The sequence below is a fragment of the Daphnia magna genome, linkage group LG8, assembly GCF_020631705.1.
Source record: "Daphnia magna isolate NIES linkage group LG8, ASM2063170v1.1, whole genome shotgun sequence".
NCBI classification, from domain to species: domain Eukaryota; kingdom Metazoa; phylum Arthropoda; class Branchiopoda; order Diplostraca; family Daphniidae; genus Daphnia; species Daphnia magna.
Window position 1 is genome coordinate 6,340,209 of NC_059189.1, and position 18,152 is coordinate 6,358,360.

The 18,152-nt window shown below is 41.4% G+C and overlaps 1 protein-coding gene across 1 annotated transcript; it reads left to right on the plus strand.

The window, feature by feature from the left end:
- Positions 1 to 10,894: 10,894 nt before the first annotated feature.
- Positions 10,895 to 13,221, plus strand: LOC123475355. Its single transcript, XM_045177950.1, has 3 exons — positions 10,895 to 11,775; positions 11,994 to 12,555; positions 12,778 to 13,221. Exons 1-3 carry the CDS (start codon positions 10,895 to 10,897, stop codon positions 13,219 to 13,221), a joined length of 1,887 nt encoding a protein of 628 aa, XP_045033885.1.
- Positions 13,222 to 18,152: the final 4,931 nt, after the last annotated feature.

The window sequence follows — 18,152 nt, forward strand, 5'->3', positions numbered from 1 at the left end:
AATGCCAGAAAACACAGAAGACTTTGACGCATTATGTAAACAACTTTTCATTTCTGAAAAAATTCTACACACAAAAGAAGCTACAGACGACAAGGAGATGTCAGCTGTCATAGCAGAGATAATGCATCACGAAAAACAACAAGACGATAAAATCCAGCTACTTGAGCAAAAATTATCAGAAGCTCTGTCAGAATTAAAATTTACTAATACGAAACGTGAATCCTCACAGGAAAACGACGTTACCATAGCTGCAACTGACCAATACGAAAAAGGACGACCACGTTCAAGTGAACGCTACTCAAGATCACGTGATTCGCGAGTGCGATTTGCTGACAGTCATAACACCCGAGAATCAAGCCGAGAAAGAACTCTCAGTCAAAACAGAGACAACAGCCCCTATCGCAGAGATTAAAATTCATCAGGACGAAGAAATTATAATCCTTCAGGATACAGGCAATCCAGATTTCCATCTAACCAACGTCCCCCATATAGGAACGAATACCCCAACCGGTAAGGAAACTACAACGGACCAAACTTTAACAACTACAAACATCAAGCGCGTTATAACAGCAACCAACATCTACAGCAGCAACATTACGCTGGCAACAATTCTCGAACCACTGAAAATCGAAAAATAACCTGCTAAAAGTGTAACCGAAGAGGACATATTGCAAGAGAATGTTGGACAGATATGGCACGTACTAACAACCCAGGTCCCCGATAAACACCATAAAACCAATACATAACTCACAATTAACATACAATTTAGGATCAGATGTAGAAGTAGAAATTCCAAAACTGATACGTATTCCCGTTAAAATTTTTAATAAGGAAATTATAGCTTTAGTGGACACTGGCGCCGCCACTAGTTTAGTATCCAGTAAAATATTGGATACTCTAGAGTGTAATGAGTACTTAAAACAGGTAAAAAATACAAATACTCCCATTTTTAGAATGGTGTCGGGACAAGAACTAAAATCGATAGGGAAATTTGAATTTTCAGTTGTTATTAATGATTATCATATTTTTAACCATCACTTTTATGTAATGAACAACTTAAATGAACAATGTATCTTAGGATTACATTTCTTATCTAACAATAATGTGAAGATAAACACTAGAAATCGTCAAATATGTCATGATCACTTTGGAGTAGAACATAATTTTGGAAGTAATACCATGCCCATTTATAGCGTAACATTTAGCAATGCAGGCATCCATATACCACTAAACCCAATTGATAGAGGAGACGAAGATCTTACACAACAAGATTATCGTAACTTACAATCCTTCACTAAATTAGACTTTAATAATAAAACTAATCAGATAGCTAAGATTGCTGAAAATGTACTCAATGTATCAGACGACATACAAACTAAAATTGAAATTTTACTAAAGAAACACGAAGGTCTTTTCGCAGACCAAGAATCCGACTTGGGTCTAGCTACATAAGTGAAACATCACATCAACATAGGCCATAACGCTCCCATTAATCAAAGACTACGAAGAATACCCGAATCCCTAAAACTTAATTACTGTTAAGGATAAGTACCATTACTGTTAAGGATAATTTTTTCTGACATAGTAATGTCAGAAAAACAGGATAATCAGATAGGAACCATGTTTTCATGGTTCGACACATTAAAAATTCTTATCCTGTCTATTATCGGATTCATTGTACTCATCGTATGCCTACGCATATTCATCATTTGCAATCCTTTCACAAGAATCATGGCAAAAATTCGCCAAACTAGACGATTAACAAGATACGGAATTAATATGGCAAAAACACACGAATTAACTTCAATGATCGCAAATTCAACATTTAACCACCCGAAGAAATAATAGAACAACCATTCACTAGGATGACGGCTCCTACACCTCTTACCATTGAAAGACCTTCACAATCACGCCCAGCTCAACCAAGCGCACCAAAATAACGCAGTATTTACCCTATTATGGAAGAAAACTGGGAATCAGATAAAGCTCGCAAATGCACAGGAAAACACACGACGTGCACTTACTTTGTGGGTTATGGAATGGTATAAGAAGAACTATGCAGATGCTCGAAGGAAGTTGAATCTAAAACCAACTAATCAAAAAATAAAAAATAAAAACATAAATAAAAACTAAAAAAAAAAATAATTATAATTATAATATAAAAAAAGTTCTTATTTTTAAGGAACACGGGTGAAAGGGGGATAGAAGAAAAGTAGTAAATGTATTAAAAATTCAAAATATGACACATTTAAAAATGGAAGGTCTCAATGTAGTGAAGAAAAACAATGAAGAAGCATTAGTGATTGAACGGGACAGTGAAGACGCAGTGCAATGTAGTGAAGCAACAAATGGTGAAAGGCAACCAGAAATAAACTACATAGTGATCGAAAGTGACATTGAAACAGAAAGTGAAACACAACCAGACGGACTTTTCGGAGATTATGGTTTTTTGTCCACCAACGTTCAAATTCGATCCGAATGCTACACAAAAAAACAAAACTTCCTAATGTAGTAACTGTGCAATGAAAACGCACCCAAATTTATCCGCAGCGAGAGCAGATGCCATTCGCAAACGAACACAAGCCATCACACGACTACGTGATCAAGAGATTTTCTTTGAAATGATCCAAGGGCGCTCCAAGGGAAGAAATAAGAAGACGTATCATCAAGAAATTGAGTCCCGCTGCATGGAATTATCACCGAAGGAAGAATTTCTAAACCAGAAATTTAACGACAAAACACTACTTCATACAAGCGTGAAAGCGGGAAAACTGGACATAATGAATTTACTGTTAGACTACGGAGCTGACCCAGACATAAAAGAGACCATGGCACATAGAGCGGCAGCAGAAGACAACAAGCTCTTAACCAGGATATTGCGATATCATAAATACAAGTTTGCAGCGTATAATAGCCTTGGAGAAACACCACTAATGGTCGCCATCGCCTATGGACATGAAAAAGTGGCTAACTATTTGTGGATAATATCCAACGTTGCACAAATGGCAAAGTACAGCAGCACCGTCCTACATTATGCTGCAAAACATGGAAATGATAGTCTCGCTAGGGCAGCATGCGAAAGAAAAATCCACATCAACATCAATCAGACGACTAGACCAGGGAACTATACGGCCCTACACCTAGCCACAATGTATAGTCAGGTTAACATACTAAATATTTTATTAGAACATGGAGCAAATACAAACATAACAGACGTCAAAGGAAATACCCCGCCGGATTACGCCTTTAACAGACAAAGGAGAAACGTGTTCGAAGATTGGGACTATATAAGAAGCCGCAAGAGAAAAGCTTCTAACAGCGAATAAAATTCCAATTAGTTAAATTGAAAAACCAAATTAAAGAGCAAACAAAAGTTTATTACGAAACACTGCAAAACACTACAATGAAGACAATACAAAAACAAATTGCATTTCCATCATTATCCTAGAAGAACTCTTCAAAATCTTCCAGAACACATTCGGGTAGAAAAAACAGCAGACCAAGAAGTAGGACCAAAAATATCCTCACCTGATTCTAGCCATCATAAGGGCCTAGCGAGATGTTGAGGATAAAGATCTCGGTATCTCGCATAGCCAGTATGTCGGCTAAAAAAGGACAAACATTAATAAAAACTGCAAACAAAAGAAAGGAAAAAACCAAGAAAAAAAAAAAAAGAAGGGAAAACCAACTCACACGTAATAGTAGTCGCCGATCCAAACTCGTCGAAAGCCGAAATCAAAAGCCGAGAGAGGAGCAAATGGGTTCTTGAGCATGGAAAGCAATAATAATTGTACTATCAACTCTTTATTCTCGGGTTGAAATCGAGTGTAAAAACGGAACGGTGATGAAAACAACAAACGCTCCCATTAGTTTCAGCACTTCATCAAAATTACCACGTTGGCGTAGCAAGAATTGAAACGAGTCAACTTTCATTTATTTGTTATTTTTCAAATACCGGCGCAAAACAAACAAACATAAAAGCGAACGAAGAAAGAAAAATGAAGGACCGACGTAAAAGAGCACCAAGAAAAAACTAAAAGAAGAAAAGGGAAGAAAAGCAGACAAGAAAAAATTGATTGAAATCTATCATAGCATTCTTATAAAAAAGAAACGTATACCATCATTTATTAACTAACACTCATATTAGCCTAAAGGCAATGAATAACGGTAAAGGAAACATATCTTGTATTTTGTGTCTCCAACTATATACACATAGCCCAACAAACAAGGAAAACGGTGAAGGAAAGAAAATAGGTCAAGCTGGTGACAGGGGAAAACAAGTTTCATCTAACCATTGTCACGCCACATGCCGGAAAGAAGTAAGGAGAAGAAGAAAATCGGATGACAGAGAGGAAAAATTGGAAGACCAATTTCTTCTTGTAGAAGGGGGGAAGGAATTTAATAGACCGCAGCAACTCCTCCCAGCAACAGCAACCCCAACCAGCAAGAAGGTCGACACGAATGCAACCTTTCCTGAGGCTGACTGTTTATGATAAAAGAAAAAATATTGTAAACCCCTCCCTTCTTAACCTTCAATCTTCGGTATATAAGTGAATGGTTGTAACATCTTATTTAGAGTTGTCTATTGGCAAATACACAGACTAGAAACCTTTACAACAGATATAAACGTCGTTACCAAATCCACTTGTTGTTCTGTTGTGTATCGAAAAGACGGATGAAGGCAATTTCAGATTGCTTTTGGTCAAGAGTATTTAAATAATAGAACATGCGGTCAAATTCTGGAGGCTCTATAATTTTAGCAGGGGTCTTACTAAAATTAGTCGACAATCGGTTTGGTTCTAAAGAGAATATGGATCTGTATTCCGCTCGTTTGCTTCCTTTTCTGCTATACATTAGTTCTTCTGCAGGAGGAGTAAATTACATTGTTCTACATTGAAGGAAATCACGTCTTTAAGTTACAATAATGATCAGTAATTTGTCATTTTCGCCACCAGGTGGTGACTCCCCCCCCCGACTCCTACGCGAGAAAACCGAACTAACCAAACGAAAACTGATGCCATCCAACACTTCAAACACCTTACGTAACACATCAAGCATTTTCAGCATGACAACACCGCCATGGATGTACAAATCAAAACCAACCCCTACCTGGAGAAAATGTATAACCTACAACGGAAGTATGGAACAATTATCCAACCTGTACGTGAACTAAACATGAAATAAAAATGAACACACCTAACATGGCCAGCACCGTCGAATAGTATCACCACATAAAGCGTAACACAACAACCTAGGAATGGTAAAGCAAAAGACGCGGAAAATTATTCACCTTACCTCAGAATTTATAACATACCAACAGCAGTAACCGGCGGAGACCAACTCATTGGGAATCTCCCAATGACCATTAACTTTACAAACAGCCAAATGAACCCTAATGAAACGGACAACAATGTAAAAACAATCCCAATCGAAACGCATGGACGGTCAGCGCCGCTCGCTGGCAGTCGTCGATAAACAAGAGTCGACGAGCAGCCACACCGAATTTGCATTCTATGATCATTTGATATGAGATTATGATTCTCTCATTATTTCTTTCATTATGAGATGCCCGTGCTCCTTTTTGGTCCGTAGACCGAGGCGGAAGTTAGTTTCTCATTGAATGGAATTATGGTACTTGCTGATGGACGCAAAGTACAAAAAGAAGTGTACTTTGTGTGTACAAGTACACAAAGAAGTACAGTGTGAAAACTCAAGTAAACTGGGCAAGTTCGATTTGCGTCCCAAATTCTTAGCAGAAGAATGCCCCACCTGACCTTTTACGTGAACCTTCGCACAGTCCTAATCGTTTCTACGTTACTACCCTGTGGGTAGATAATTTAGAAACTATCGGTACTGCAACCGGGACTCACGTCAAATTTACTTGTTTAGCGGGGGGTGGCAACTCCCAAAACTGACTTTCTTCCTACTCGAGTTTCACTTTTCTTTTTTTTCCATTACCATACTTACCAAGTCTCTCGTTCGGCTGGATCCTTATCCTTTATCTTCTTGTAGGAGCAGAGAGAGACTGTGCCACTCCTACAGGGAGCCGTCCGCTCCCTAAAGATGGAAAAGCCAACATGGTCGTGCACAACTAGATGAAGCCTATGGCAAAGCTGCACCGGTACTTTTTCTGTAGAGGCGAGTGATAGTTATCGGCTAGCTGACATTTATTCAGTAGATGAAACATATCGTTTAGCTGCCAGTTATCGCAGCCATTATTTACGTTTATTGTTTGTTTTTTTTTCTTTTGATTTGGTTTTAAAGTGAGTTGTTTTTGTGATTGTATTTTTAAATCTATATATGTTTAAAAAGAATAAACTTTTTAGTGAAAAAAAAATTTGCTGCATTTCATTTCTTTTAGAACCACGAAACAAATTTGACATTAGAACAGAAGTAAGAATATATTATTATTTGATAGGTAATATTAATGAATTTCTTACCAATTAACACATTTTTTTTGGATTAGTGAAATGCATAAAATTTTTACAGTTTTACTCAGCCAAAGCTTTAAATTTGCATTCAGTGTGTTGGCTGCGTTTTCCATCCACGTTGGGAAGTACACTTTTTGATTAAGAAGGTATTCTATTGTGGCATTGTAAAAAAATTAACACAATTATCAAACAGGCAATTTATTTCACAAAATTTTAATGTTATAGCCCTGACATCACTCTTTTATTTTCCCTTTTCCAGGTATCGGAATCCCTACCTTCTTAGCCTACCATCAATAACTAAGAATATACCATTCAAGATAATTAGGTATTTCTCAATGTACAAATGTAATTAAATAATGAAATAATCAAAACAATTTGTTCGTGTCACTCTTCACTCATTGTATTTGCTTTATGTTGTTTATTAATAAAACACTTGCTGCTTACTCTTTAAAATACATTGAGTTTTTTAATGTAATTGGGTTTACATATGTGGCGGAACGGCCGGTCGTATCTCTGACCACTAGATGGCGAGGAGTATTGGCGCGAAGGCTCGAGAGAGGAGGAGGGGAAGACGCGCAGAAAGATCGAGAGGGAAGAAGAGACCGGCAGTTGGGCGCGAAACCTAGAGAGAAGAAGGTAGTGTTGTAGTAGCGTCCGGCAAAGTTTAAACTAAATTCGTGTGTGAAATTGGTTTTTCGTGCGTAAAACGTGAAATACAAAGTGTGCAAGTGAGACCAAACGTGATTTTTATTGTCTCATCCAGCCATCCGGCGACATTTGGTGTCAGAAGTGGGATGCGAGTGCTCACTTCCCGGGCTGTGACGACGTGGTGGTCGCGTTGCTGAGAGTTTTTTATCCGGCATTATTACAAACATCTGACTTACCGTGCACCTTTTCAGTATTCATCAACATTTTACGTGAACGAAACTTGTTGCTGAAAGTGTTTACGGCGTCTTCAAGAGAGAATTTCATCCCGATTTGCTGGTGTTTGTGGCTGATTCCCCCACCCTCTGAGACGCGCGGAGAGGTTCGACGACTTGGCGCCCATCCAATATGGCGGATCGGTGATTAGTTCTTTCTCATTAATTTATTTTATTATTATTTTTTTTATTTTGCCATTCCAAATATATTGTCGAAGCCCTTGTGTGTATGTGTGTGTTGTCTTGGCGTGTTTCTTTCCTTCGCCGAGGCAGAGCAACGCCATCGAGAGAATAGGTTCGACGAGACACGGAGAAGAAATAGAGAGCGGAGGAACGGAGCAAGATCTGAGCGTCAGAATTTAGTGTGTCCGCAACCACGAGACTCAGCTGGGCGTTTCATTCGACGACGCGTAGATCGTGGAGGTAGAGAAGTGGCTCGCAAATCTGCCGGACTTAATAAGTCGCACCGTTCTCGGCCGTATTGACGGATGTTGTTGTACTTCTTGTGAAGAAAATAAATACAATTGAGTCAATATCACTCGTCTATGTCTCTAAAGCCCTGTCGGTGTAAAATTGGAGATTGTAAAAACTGCGTTTGCGCAAAAAGAAATTACCCGTGCTCGTTACACTGTGGGTGCAACCTGAATAATAATTGTCAAAATCAATCCACTATGGCCAATCAACAGGATCTAATTGACGCGCTGTTGGCTCTTACAGTCCAGATGACAGCACAGAATGGAGCTATTCGAGGACAACCGGATTATCGGCGAGCAGCGAACGATATCCCCATGTTCTCCGGTACTCCGGCAGAAGACTTGGATGATTGGGTCGCCGACATCGACCGGGTTGCATTGGTCGAAGGATGGAACGACGATGTGAAGCGAAGAGTGGCCATCTCCAAACTAGGAGGGATTGCAAAGAATTGGCAAGACTTAACGGGTCACGGTTTGAGAAATTGGGATGACTGGCTAGATGGATGTCGGATAACCTTCCGCCCACGCTTAACTTTAGTGGAATGGGGAGTTAAAGTCGAGAAAAGACGACAATTACCAGGAGAATCTGGTGCCCAGTATGCGTTAGAAAAAGCCAAACTCTGTCGGCTGTGCCCTCACCCTCTAACAGAACCCGAAATTGTGTTTTACCTAATACGGGGAATTCAGTTGGTGGAGCAACGTTCAGCCCTAATGAGTAATCCCCCAAATACCATAGCTGAATTCATTGATACGGTTCAGCGGTTGGAACAACTCGGGGGACCGGCGACGGACTTTGCTGGTGCTGCTTCAGCGGCCAGCGCCATGGAAAAGGAAATAACGGCTAAGGTATTGTCTCAATTGCAGGAAGCTTATGGTTATGCTGCACCACCGAGCTGGAGACCTAGATACCCTACTCGATTTATGCCATCTTCCCCTATGGGAGCTCCTTCAATCATCGGTCGTCCGCCAACACCGTGGAATAGTGGGGGCCGAACTCCTGCTGGAACAGTACGCGATGGCGTGTATAGCCCAACCAGAGGTTGTTTCAATTGTGGCCAAACGGGTCACATTGCAAGAGACTGTCCGATGCCTACCAAACAGAATTGTTACAGGTGTGGCCAACCCGGTCACCTTTCTCGCGAGTGTAATTTAACGCCTCAGTCGGGAAACGGATCGGCCGGTCCGACGGAGTCGGACCGGCAGTAGGATCCGTCGGGCCATGCGGAAGAAAAGGTATCAACTATAGGAAGCAGCTACCGAACGTGACTGTACAAATAACTAATGAAAATGGAGGAGGAGAGATAGAAGCTTTAGTCGATAGCGGGGCCTGCGTTAGTATAATCCGCTTACAGGATGTGGAAACTTTGGGTTTTGAAATAATGCCACTGGATGATAAATTCCTAAGGAAGGCTGACCAAAGCGTAACGCGGTGTTATGGAACCGTGGAGTTTAATGTCCGTTTTGATGAAGTAGAGGTAGAATTGAAAACCGTGTATGTCCTCCGGGACTCCGTAAGTCCGTTAATCCTGGGAGCGGACTGGCTCATCGAGTCAGGAGTGTCTGTTCAGGCAGAAAACGGTCATTTGACAGCGCGTCCACCATCAAGAAACGATTTAAAACCAGCAGAAGTGAATACTACCGTCCAAATCGGGCAGCAGGATCTTGAAGGATCAATCGAAGAGTTGAGACGTGAAATGAGGACTGAACTAAAACGTTTAAGAGAGGAAATTAATAAGGATAACGTTCCGAAGCCCTCAGAGGTAGAGTCCGAGCGGACCGAATTTGAAACGGAAGAAGAGCGGTTCCTAGAAAAAACATCAGTTGTCCGGAAAAGACGAAGGAACACAAAGAGAAAACCGAGTCGAGTATTGACAAGTTCAAGCGACATTGCCAGTTCTGAGTGTGGGGAAACCCCAGATGAATCAGACGACAAGCCTACGCTGTTCCATGCGTGGCCACAGATTGATTCAATATCTTCTCGTGAAGTCGGACCTTTGTTGGTCTCAGATGACCGGGATATTCCAGCTGGGACGATAGCCTATGTAAGTGTGGTAACATTAACAGAAGAAAATGGCTTGATCTCAACCAACTCTGCATTCAGTGCTGAACCAGGGCAAGAATGGGTCGTACCTTCGTGTATAACCGAAGTCACGAATGGAGCGTTTCAATTGCCAATTGTAAACGTTGGTCAAAGGACTCTGAAGTTGCGAACAGGCCGCAAGATTGCGTGCGGGAATTCTCTCGTAACCGAGAAAGAATTGGGACCAAAAGTAGACGACGACTTTCCTTATGTCGGTTCGGTGATGGAGGAATCACTGCCTCTACCCGACTGGATTATTAATGGTGACCTGGATGAAGAAAAGAAGAAGCAGGTGAAAAATTTACTACTGGAATTCCGAGAGTGTTTCCATCCTATGGGAAACGAACTCGGGAGTACCAATGTAGTCCAACATACCATCGATGTTGGTGAAGCCCTTCCCATACATCTTCCACCTCATCGCATGTCTGTCCGTGAGCGGGTTGTCGTTCGGGAGTTAGTCGGTGAAATGCTGGAAAAAGGCATTATTGAGCCGTCGTTTTCTCCGTGGTCATCTCCAGTAGTGTTAGTCCGGAAGAAGACGGGAGAAGTTCGGTTTTGTGTCGACTACCGTAGGCTAAATGAAGTGACCAAAAAGGATGTATATCCGCTTCCACGCATTGATGACATTCTGGATAGACTAGGAGGATCGAAATACTTCTCACAACTCGACTTGGCCAGTTGGTATTGGCAAGTAAGGATGGAACCAGCTCACAAGGAAAAGACGGCATTCGTTACCGCCGATTGCCTTTACGAGTTTAATCGAATGCCGTTCGGACTTTCGAATGCCACGCGCCGGCAACTTTTCAGAGGCTAATGGATCGAGTCCTCGCAAAATGAAAATGGGATCAGTGCCTAGTCTACTTAGATGATGTCGTGGTGTTTGGAAGTAATTTCCAAGAGCACCAAGAGCGCTTACGCTCCGTATTGCAGGCAATTCGGGGATCCAATTTATCCTTAAAAACCACCAAATGAAGATTTGCAGTGGAGGAGATGGTGATTTTGGGTCATGTTGTCAATCAGGCAGGGCTCCATCCCGATCCGGAGAAGCAACGAGCCATAAAGGAGTTTCCGCGTCCGCTGAAAATCAGCCAACTGCGCGGTTTTTTAGGTTTGGCGAGTTATTATCGTCGCTTCATTAAGAATTTTGCCTCGATTGCTCAACCTCTTCATGCGCTCCTTAAAAAGTCTCATGTGTGGAGTCAGGATAGTTGGACGGATGTTGCCGAAGCGTCGTTCCGACAATTGAAAGAAATGTGGTCGTCGACTCCTATCCTAGTACGGTTTCGTGATGATTGGGCGTGTGAGCTCCGTACCGATGCCAGCAGGGAGGGTATAGGCGCCGTTCTTCTTCAAAACAAGGATGGAAAAGAAGAAACAGTGGCATTCATCAGTCGAAGACTCAATCCCGCTGAACACAACTATGATAGCAATGAACTTGAGTGTCTGGCGGTCGTGTGGGCGCTACAAAAGCTTCGCCACTACGTTCACGGAAGACCCGGGGAACTCACGGTTGTAACAGACAATTCGGCGGTAGCGTGGATGCAGAAAAAGACTCAAGTGGGGAATAAGTTCAGCCGATGGGTAGCAGTTATTGCTGAGTACGGGGTGGTCTTTAAACACCGTCGTGGAGCTTGCAACCAGGTTGCGGATGCACTATCAAGGAATCCCGTAGGAGACCCTGAAGAGCAAGGGGATGATGGAGGACTCTTCGCGTGCGCTGTTACTAACAAGGTTCCCGGAGAAGAAGACATCCGCATACGTCAATGGGCGGACGAAGAGTTGCGACCGATCCTAACTCGTTTGATGTCAACGGAAGACGCAAATAAAGACGAGGAAACTACTGGGCCCTATGTGATAAAGGATGGTGTTTTGTATAGAAGAGTAGCTCGGGGGAAAAGGAAGTTGCTCTTGGTTGTCCCTCGGTGTAGTCGTCGGCGATTCCTAGAGAATGGTCATGCCGAATCTACGGAGGACATCATGGAATAGCGAAGACATTAGCTCGGATCGGAAGTCGCTGTTGGTGGGCGAAGTGGAGTAAGCATGTGCGAGCATATGTACAAAAGTGCCCGCACTGTCAACTATTCAAAAGAGAAATAGGACGTGCCGTCGGACTCCTTCATCCGATCGAACCGAGCAGTGTGCCATTTGAGCGCTGGGGTATTGACCATATCGGTCCGTTAACCGTCACGGGGAATGGGAATCGACACATCCTGGTATGTGTAGATTACGCGACACGCTGGGTTGTGGTACAGCCAGTGCCCAATACGTCCGCCGGCCTCGTCAAGGATTTCTTGTTGAACAGAATTCTGTGGGTGTATGGGACACCCCATAAGATAATAAGTGACCGAGGAACGGGATTTAAGGCCGAAGAATTAGAGCGAGTGTTGAACCTATTGGGGATCGTTCATGGGATGACCGCATCCTACCATCCTCAAACAAATGGGCTGTGCGAGCGGACCAACCAATCCATCGTAGAGGGGTTAAAGAGTTTGGTGTCGGAGACTGAGTCGCGTTGGGATGAATATCTACAACAGGCAGCCTTTTCGTACAACACGGCCAAGCACGAAACCACCGGTCTACCGCCCTACGAGCTGGTCTTTGGAAGACAAGCGGTGTTGCCTTGGGAAACACTATACCCGTACGATAGTGAGGTAAAGGAGCCCTTTATAGAATATTTACGAAGAATACAGGAAGATCGAATGAATGCTGCAGCCAAAACTAAGGAGACACAAGAAAAGCAGAAGAAGTTATATGACGGAAAAAGGAGGGAGGCACCGTGGTACGCCGTAGGCGATCTTGTGCTTGTACGGCGCAATATACGAAGAAAAGGAGTATGAAGCAAATTCGTGGCGAAATATGTGGGGCCATTACAGGTAGTTAAGCGGCTGACCAGTGTTACTTATCGCGTAACGAATATACCAGGTCAAAGTACCAGGAAACGACTAGTGGTATTTCCCGCACACGTTTCACAAATGAAGCCCTACCTTGCAGGATATTGCAGTCGGAGCGAAGAATCGGGCGATGGTTCATCAGAAGGTGAAACCGGTGGATCAGAGGAAGCAACGGACGGCGGATCGAGTGTGTCTGAGGAGGTAGAAGAGGAGGATGACTCCGAGGGGCAGTTGACCGAAGAAGGTCTAGTGATTTCCGAGAAGGAGGCCAATGATAATCAGATGGCACCGGATGAGTCCGTGTCACCTTCTGGACGGCCGAAACGGAGTAGAAATCCACCAAGGTGGCAAGAGGATTATGTCGTCTTGAATGACCAGGAGTCTAGTTCACCCCATGTATCATTTCTCGAGTATATTACCGTTTGACTGTTTATTATCTAGAATAATGTATGTAATTGGTTCTTCTTGAATAAGCTTTGTATCGGGTGGGTTGTCGTACATTTATGAGTTGAGTATTGTAATGTATAAGTTTTGTAGTAAGATGACTGTGAGTTTTTGTATAGTTAAGTGGGTCCTGTGTGGGTTTTTGTGGGTTTTTGTGGGGTATAATTGTCCTGTGTGGGTTTATTTGTTGTCCTGTGTGGGTCCTGTGTGGGTTTTTGTAATACTAAGAGTTTGTTGGGGATCGCTCGAGGACGAGCGAAAAGTCAGGAAAGGCCGAGTGTGGCGGAACGGCCGGTCGTATCTCTGACCGCTAGATGGCGAGGAGTCTTGGCGCGAAGGCTCGAGAGAGGAGGAGGGGAAGACGCGCAGAAAGATCGAGAGGGAAGAAGAGACCGGCAGTTGGGCGCGAAACCTAGAGAGAAGAAGGTAGTGTTGTAGTAGCGTCCGGCAAAGTTTAAACTAAATTCGTGTGTGAAATTGGTTTTTCGTGCGTAAAACGTGAAATACAAAGTGTGCAAGTGAGACCAAACGTGATTTTTATTGTCTCATCCAGCCATCCGGCGACACATACATTCTTGGTAATTTTAAACGTTGGAATAATAATAAGTAAAAATTAGAATTCAAATTTGAATTACGCGCGTCATCAAAATGGCCACCGCAATAAATGCCGGGAAGTGGCTAAGGGGGATTTTTACATTTTATTGTAATTTGCGGGTCTTAAACTATAAAAATCGAAGTAAAATATCATATCAAAACGTGCTAAAGATAATAAGGAATACCAAAAATAAATTTTCTGTTTATTTTGGTGTATATTAGTAACCAAACAACGTACCCAAAAATGTCTGTTTTGGCCTCCCCCCCCCCTAAAATGTGATAAAGTAAAAAAATTACTTACGTTCTAAGTTTTCAGCGGATTTACATAAATTTTACGGCAATCGATGGGTATTTAAAAGGGCTATTTATTTGGTTAATTTCATGAAAATATATTGAAAAATAGTCTTAAATCTTCGTCCCAAACTTACCACTAAAAATTAAGTCCTATAAATTCAAAAAATGGGAAAAGATCGATTGAAAACACTATAAACAAATCGATCTTTTGCGTTCAACGATAATTTGTGAAATTTCATTGCGGTAGATGTTAACAATCGTATCGATCAAGACGATTGACGCTTACCACTCACTGCCCATGAAACACACCTATTTTTCACCTTATTTTAAAAACACGCATTCTTTCCGGGACAAAAAGAGTATTTTGATAAATAATTTAGATAGAGACTTGACAGGCGGTCATCACCTGGGGGGCACGGTCACGTTTTTTTTTGTTCGTTTGGACGGTATCGTCCCGAATACCCCCAAAAGTCTCGTCAAGCTCCGCCCCTTTCCCACATAAACTATTCTCGTGAATGCTATTCAGGGATTTTTAAAATGGCAAAAAATATTAACCTTTTAAGAATTTGAACGCCCACCTTTCCCTGTTTACGACATGAATTTATGTCAAGTATTTCAGACGTAAATTGCAACTTAAAAAAAAACGGAAAAGGAGGTTGGGAAATAAAGGGTGTCTAGACTCTCTTGGTAAACCAAGTGGGAATAAAGGGTGTCTAGACCCTATTGGTAAACCAAGTGGGAATAAGGTAAGGGAAAAGCAACTCAACTTGGTCTCCGCGAGACAGTTCCGAAGGGTCGAGACCGTCACCGCTGCATCCCAGTGGGACTATCCCAGCCCTCTGATTCGCTCTCTCCCTCTCCTCACCCTATAGCCCCTCCACCCCTTCTGCTTGTGGCGTGTGGCCTGTGTTGTGTGTGGAGTAGTCGGGTGGCTGGTAACGTTTAAACCAAGTGGGAATAAAGGGTGTCTAGACCCTCTTGGTAAACCAAGTGGAAATTAGGTAAGGGAAAAGCAACCCAACTTGGTCTCCGCGAGACAGTTCCGAAGGGTCGAGACCGTCACCGCTACATCCCACTGGGACTATCCCAGCCCTCTGATTGGCTCTCTCCCTCTCCTCACCCTATAGCCCCTCCACCCCTTCTGCTTGTGGCGTGTGGCCTGTGTTGTGTGTGGAGTAGTCGGGTGGCTGGTGATCAATCACTCGTTCATTGATCATTTTTTCAAATTGATCGATCACTTGCTCAATCGATCATTTTTTGATCAAAGAATTTGTAGAATTTTAATTTCCCCGGCGTTACACGTATAATTTACATGCAGATTACTTACTTATACCCCAAAATGACTCATCAAGCTCCGCCTCTTTCCCACATAAATTACTCCCGTGAACCAGTGTTTCAGATTTTTTTTTTTTGCCTTTAGATCAGATACCGATAGGTGGTCAACTACAAACCTAAATATCAGATCAGATAGTCGAATAAAATGCTGGAAAAAAAGATAGAATATACTATCTACAAAAATACCGATCAGATACTTTTTTTCATATTTTTTTACCCCTGAAGATCAGATAAGATCAGATAAGATACTTTTTTGTGATAAATAAAAAGAAAAAAAATTGAAAAAATCCATGTATTTGGTGTCACATATGGTTTTAAGATTCATGATGCAATCACTTCTTCAAGAAGCGTGAATTGCATTTAAACTTTCCATTTCTTCAACTTCTTCATTTAGTATTTGTTGCTGGTGTGAATCCTCTGGCAACTCATCAACAATTCGCTGAAGGACAGGAGCTGGATTAGCTGGTGGGGCCTGATAGGACTCCGTTGCAAAACCAGCTTCACTTCTTCTTGAGACTAGCTGTCTTCCTCTATGTGACTTACCTCTTGCACGTCCTCTCCGAACCATGTTAATATCCTAGAAATATTGTATATTACTCACAAGTCGTAATACAATACAACCAAGAGCATCAACAAATACATACCGACACCATAACTTAAACAGTGATAAATGCAGAAATGAAATGAAGTTTCTGGATGAAAAGAGGAATAGATATAGCAAATAAACAATAAGCATACTACAGAGCGCAAAATAGCTGTTTGAACAGACAAATGCTTTTCCTAGACAGGACACTTGAACAATTAGGCTGCGAATGCTCAACAAATCCTGAAACCAACAGATTAGTAAAACATGAGCATTAAGCAACCACCTTAATGAACAGTTATGAAAGTTAGAGACAAAAATCAAATAGAAATTACCCAAGATCACAGAATAGAAATAACTAGTAGAAGCATGGTATAATAGCATGGTAGGCGTACTCCTGTAGCCCTTCCCAGAAAAATGTGGGCCAGATCTTGATATTCCGTAAATGGCAACGTTTAGGTCGAATAGGGCAGATTTTGCATGGGTTTATATGGGACTTCCACTAATTAATAAATTCATCTTTAAGAAAAAAAATAATTTTACTAAAACAAAATCGGATTTAAATGTAGAATTGCTTTCTTAATACAGCTCATTTTATTAAAATGTTTTTTTTATTTCTAAATAATTATAAAAAATAAGAAAAAAACCTAGGTAGACTTAGGCGACAGCAGTACATTTTGTGGCACTAGTAGATTTTTTAAAAAGGGGCGGTCCTTTGACTTGTTTAATTTATGCTTCAAAAGCTTGTCAAATTGCGGAACCAAACTATGCGGAAAGTAATAAAATTAAAAAATTACTTCCAAATTTTACCTCCACACAAGTCCCGCAGTTTGACAAGCTTTCGAAGCATAAAAAATAGATTTCAAAGGACCACCCCTTTTTTAAAAATCCTTTATAGTGGCAGTAGTGCCACAAAATGTGCTGCTGTATTAGGCTTTTTCCATTCTTAAATTTTTAGTTATTATTTAAAAATTTGAACACTTTTTAAATAAAATGTGCCGTATAAAGAAAACAATTCTACATATGAATCAGATTTTCTTTTATTAAAATTATTTTTTTTCTAAAAGTTGAATGAATTTATTTGTGGTAGTCCCATATAAACCCATGCAAAATCTGTCCCATTCGACCTAAACGTTGCCATTTACGGAATATCATTTTTTGGTCCATATGCGCCCTCTCGAGTACGCCTACCATCTATTCTATACCTTGGTAGAAGGATGGCGCATCACAGAAACGTTTTACGCGTGAAATCTATTGCCATGCCGGTTTGACAGGGCAATAGCCATAGAGGGCTATTGCCCTGTCAGTGCTAAAACCCCCATCTGGCGACGGCTATTGGTAGCCTTTCTGAATATGAATACATACCAGCTCATAAATTTTGTATTAATAAAAAAAACATATTCATTGTAATAATGATGTTATATCATTTCACTTGAGTTTGAGAAGAATAATAATAATGCTATGTAGACTTAACGACGTTGTAGTTTGTAAACTTGTAATAATGTTGCATATTGTAAAGTTATCTCATAATATTTTTTATTAAATTTTTTTCTAAAAACTAAATGTGTTTTCATGATGCTGTAGCATTTCTCTGTAGTTTAGTTAAATACAATAACGTCCCAACTCTATTGTGAGTGCTTCAATTGATTTCCGCATAATATTGTATTTGATACTGTTGAGATTTAAAAATTTTAACATTCTAAGACATATTTTTTTTTGGTCCGATTTTAGCCTCGGCACTTTGGAATGGCAGCTTGGACTGCTGATCAATAGACCACCGTTAACATGATAAAACATGGCCTTAGATAGGATGTTGCTCAAGTATACCTCCCCCCCCCCCATCACTGCCCCTCTTCCCTGGGTACGCGCAATCCCCCCCGCTCGACCCCTTCTTGCCGGCTTAGGCAGCACGTCAGCCCCGTAAAAATCGAAACTATGAACGCGTTTTACGGGCACTCCCGCTCATTTGCACACCATAAACCCAGTATTAAAAATGATCAGCGTGAAAAGATCTCCAACGCTCAGTGAGTAGAATTGGTAAAAGTTTACCGTTTTGTTGAAAAACTTTTGAAAAAAAAACCTTGAAAAAAATTGGCGGCAAGAGCCG

Coding starts and splice junctions, on each gene's coding strand:
- LOC123475355 (XM_045177950.1), top strand. CDS start 10,895: ATGGTGATTTTGGGTCATGTTGTCAATCAGGCAGGGCTCCATCCCGAT. Junction 11,776..11,993: donor GTGATAAAGGATGGTGTTTT/GTATAGAAGAGT, acceptor ACTATTCAAAAG/AGAAATAGGACGTGCCGTCG. Junction 12,556..12,777: donor TATACCCGTACGATAGTGAG/GTAAAGGAGCCC, acceptor GGGCCATTACAG/GTAGTTAAGCGGCTGACCAG.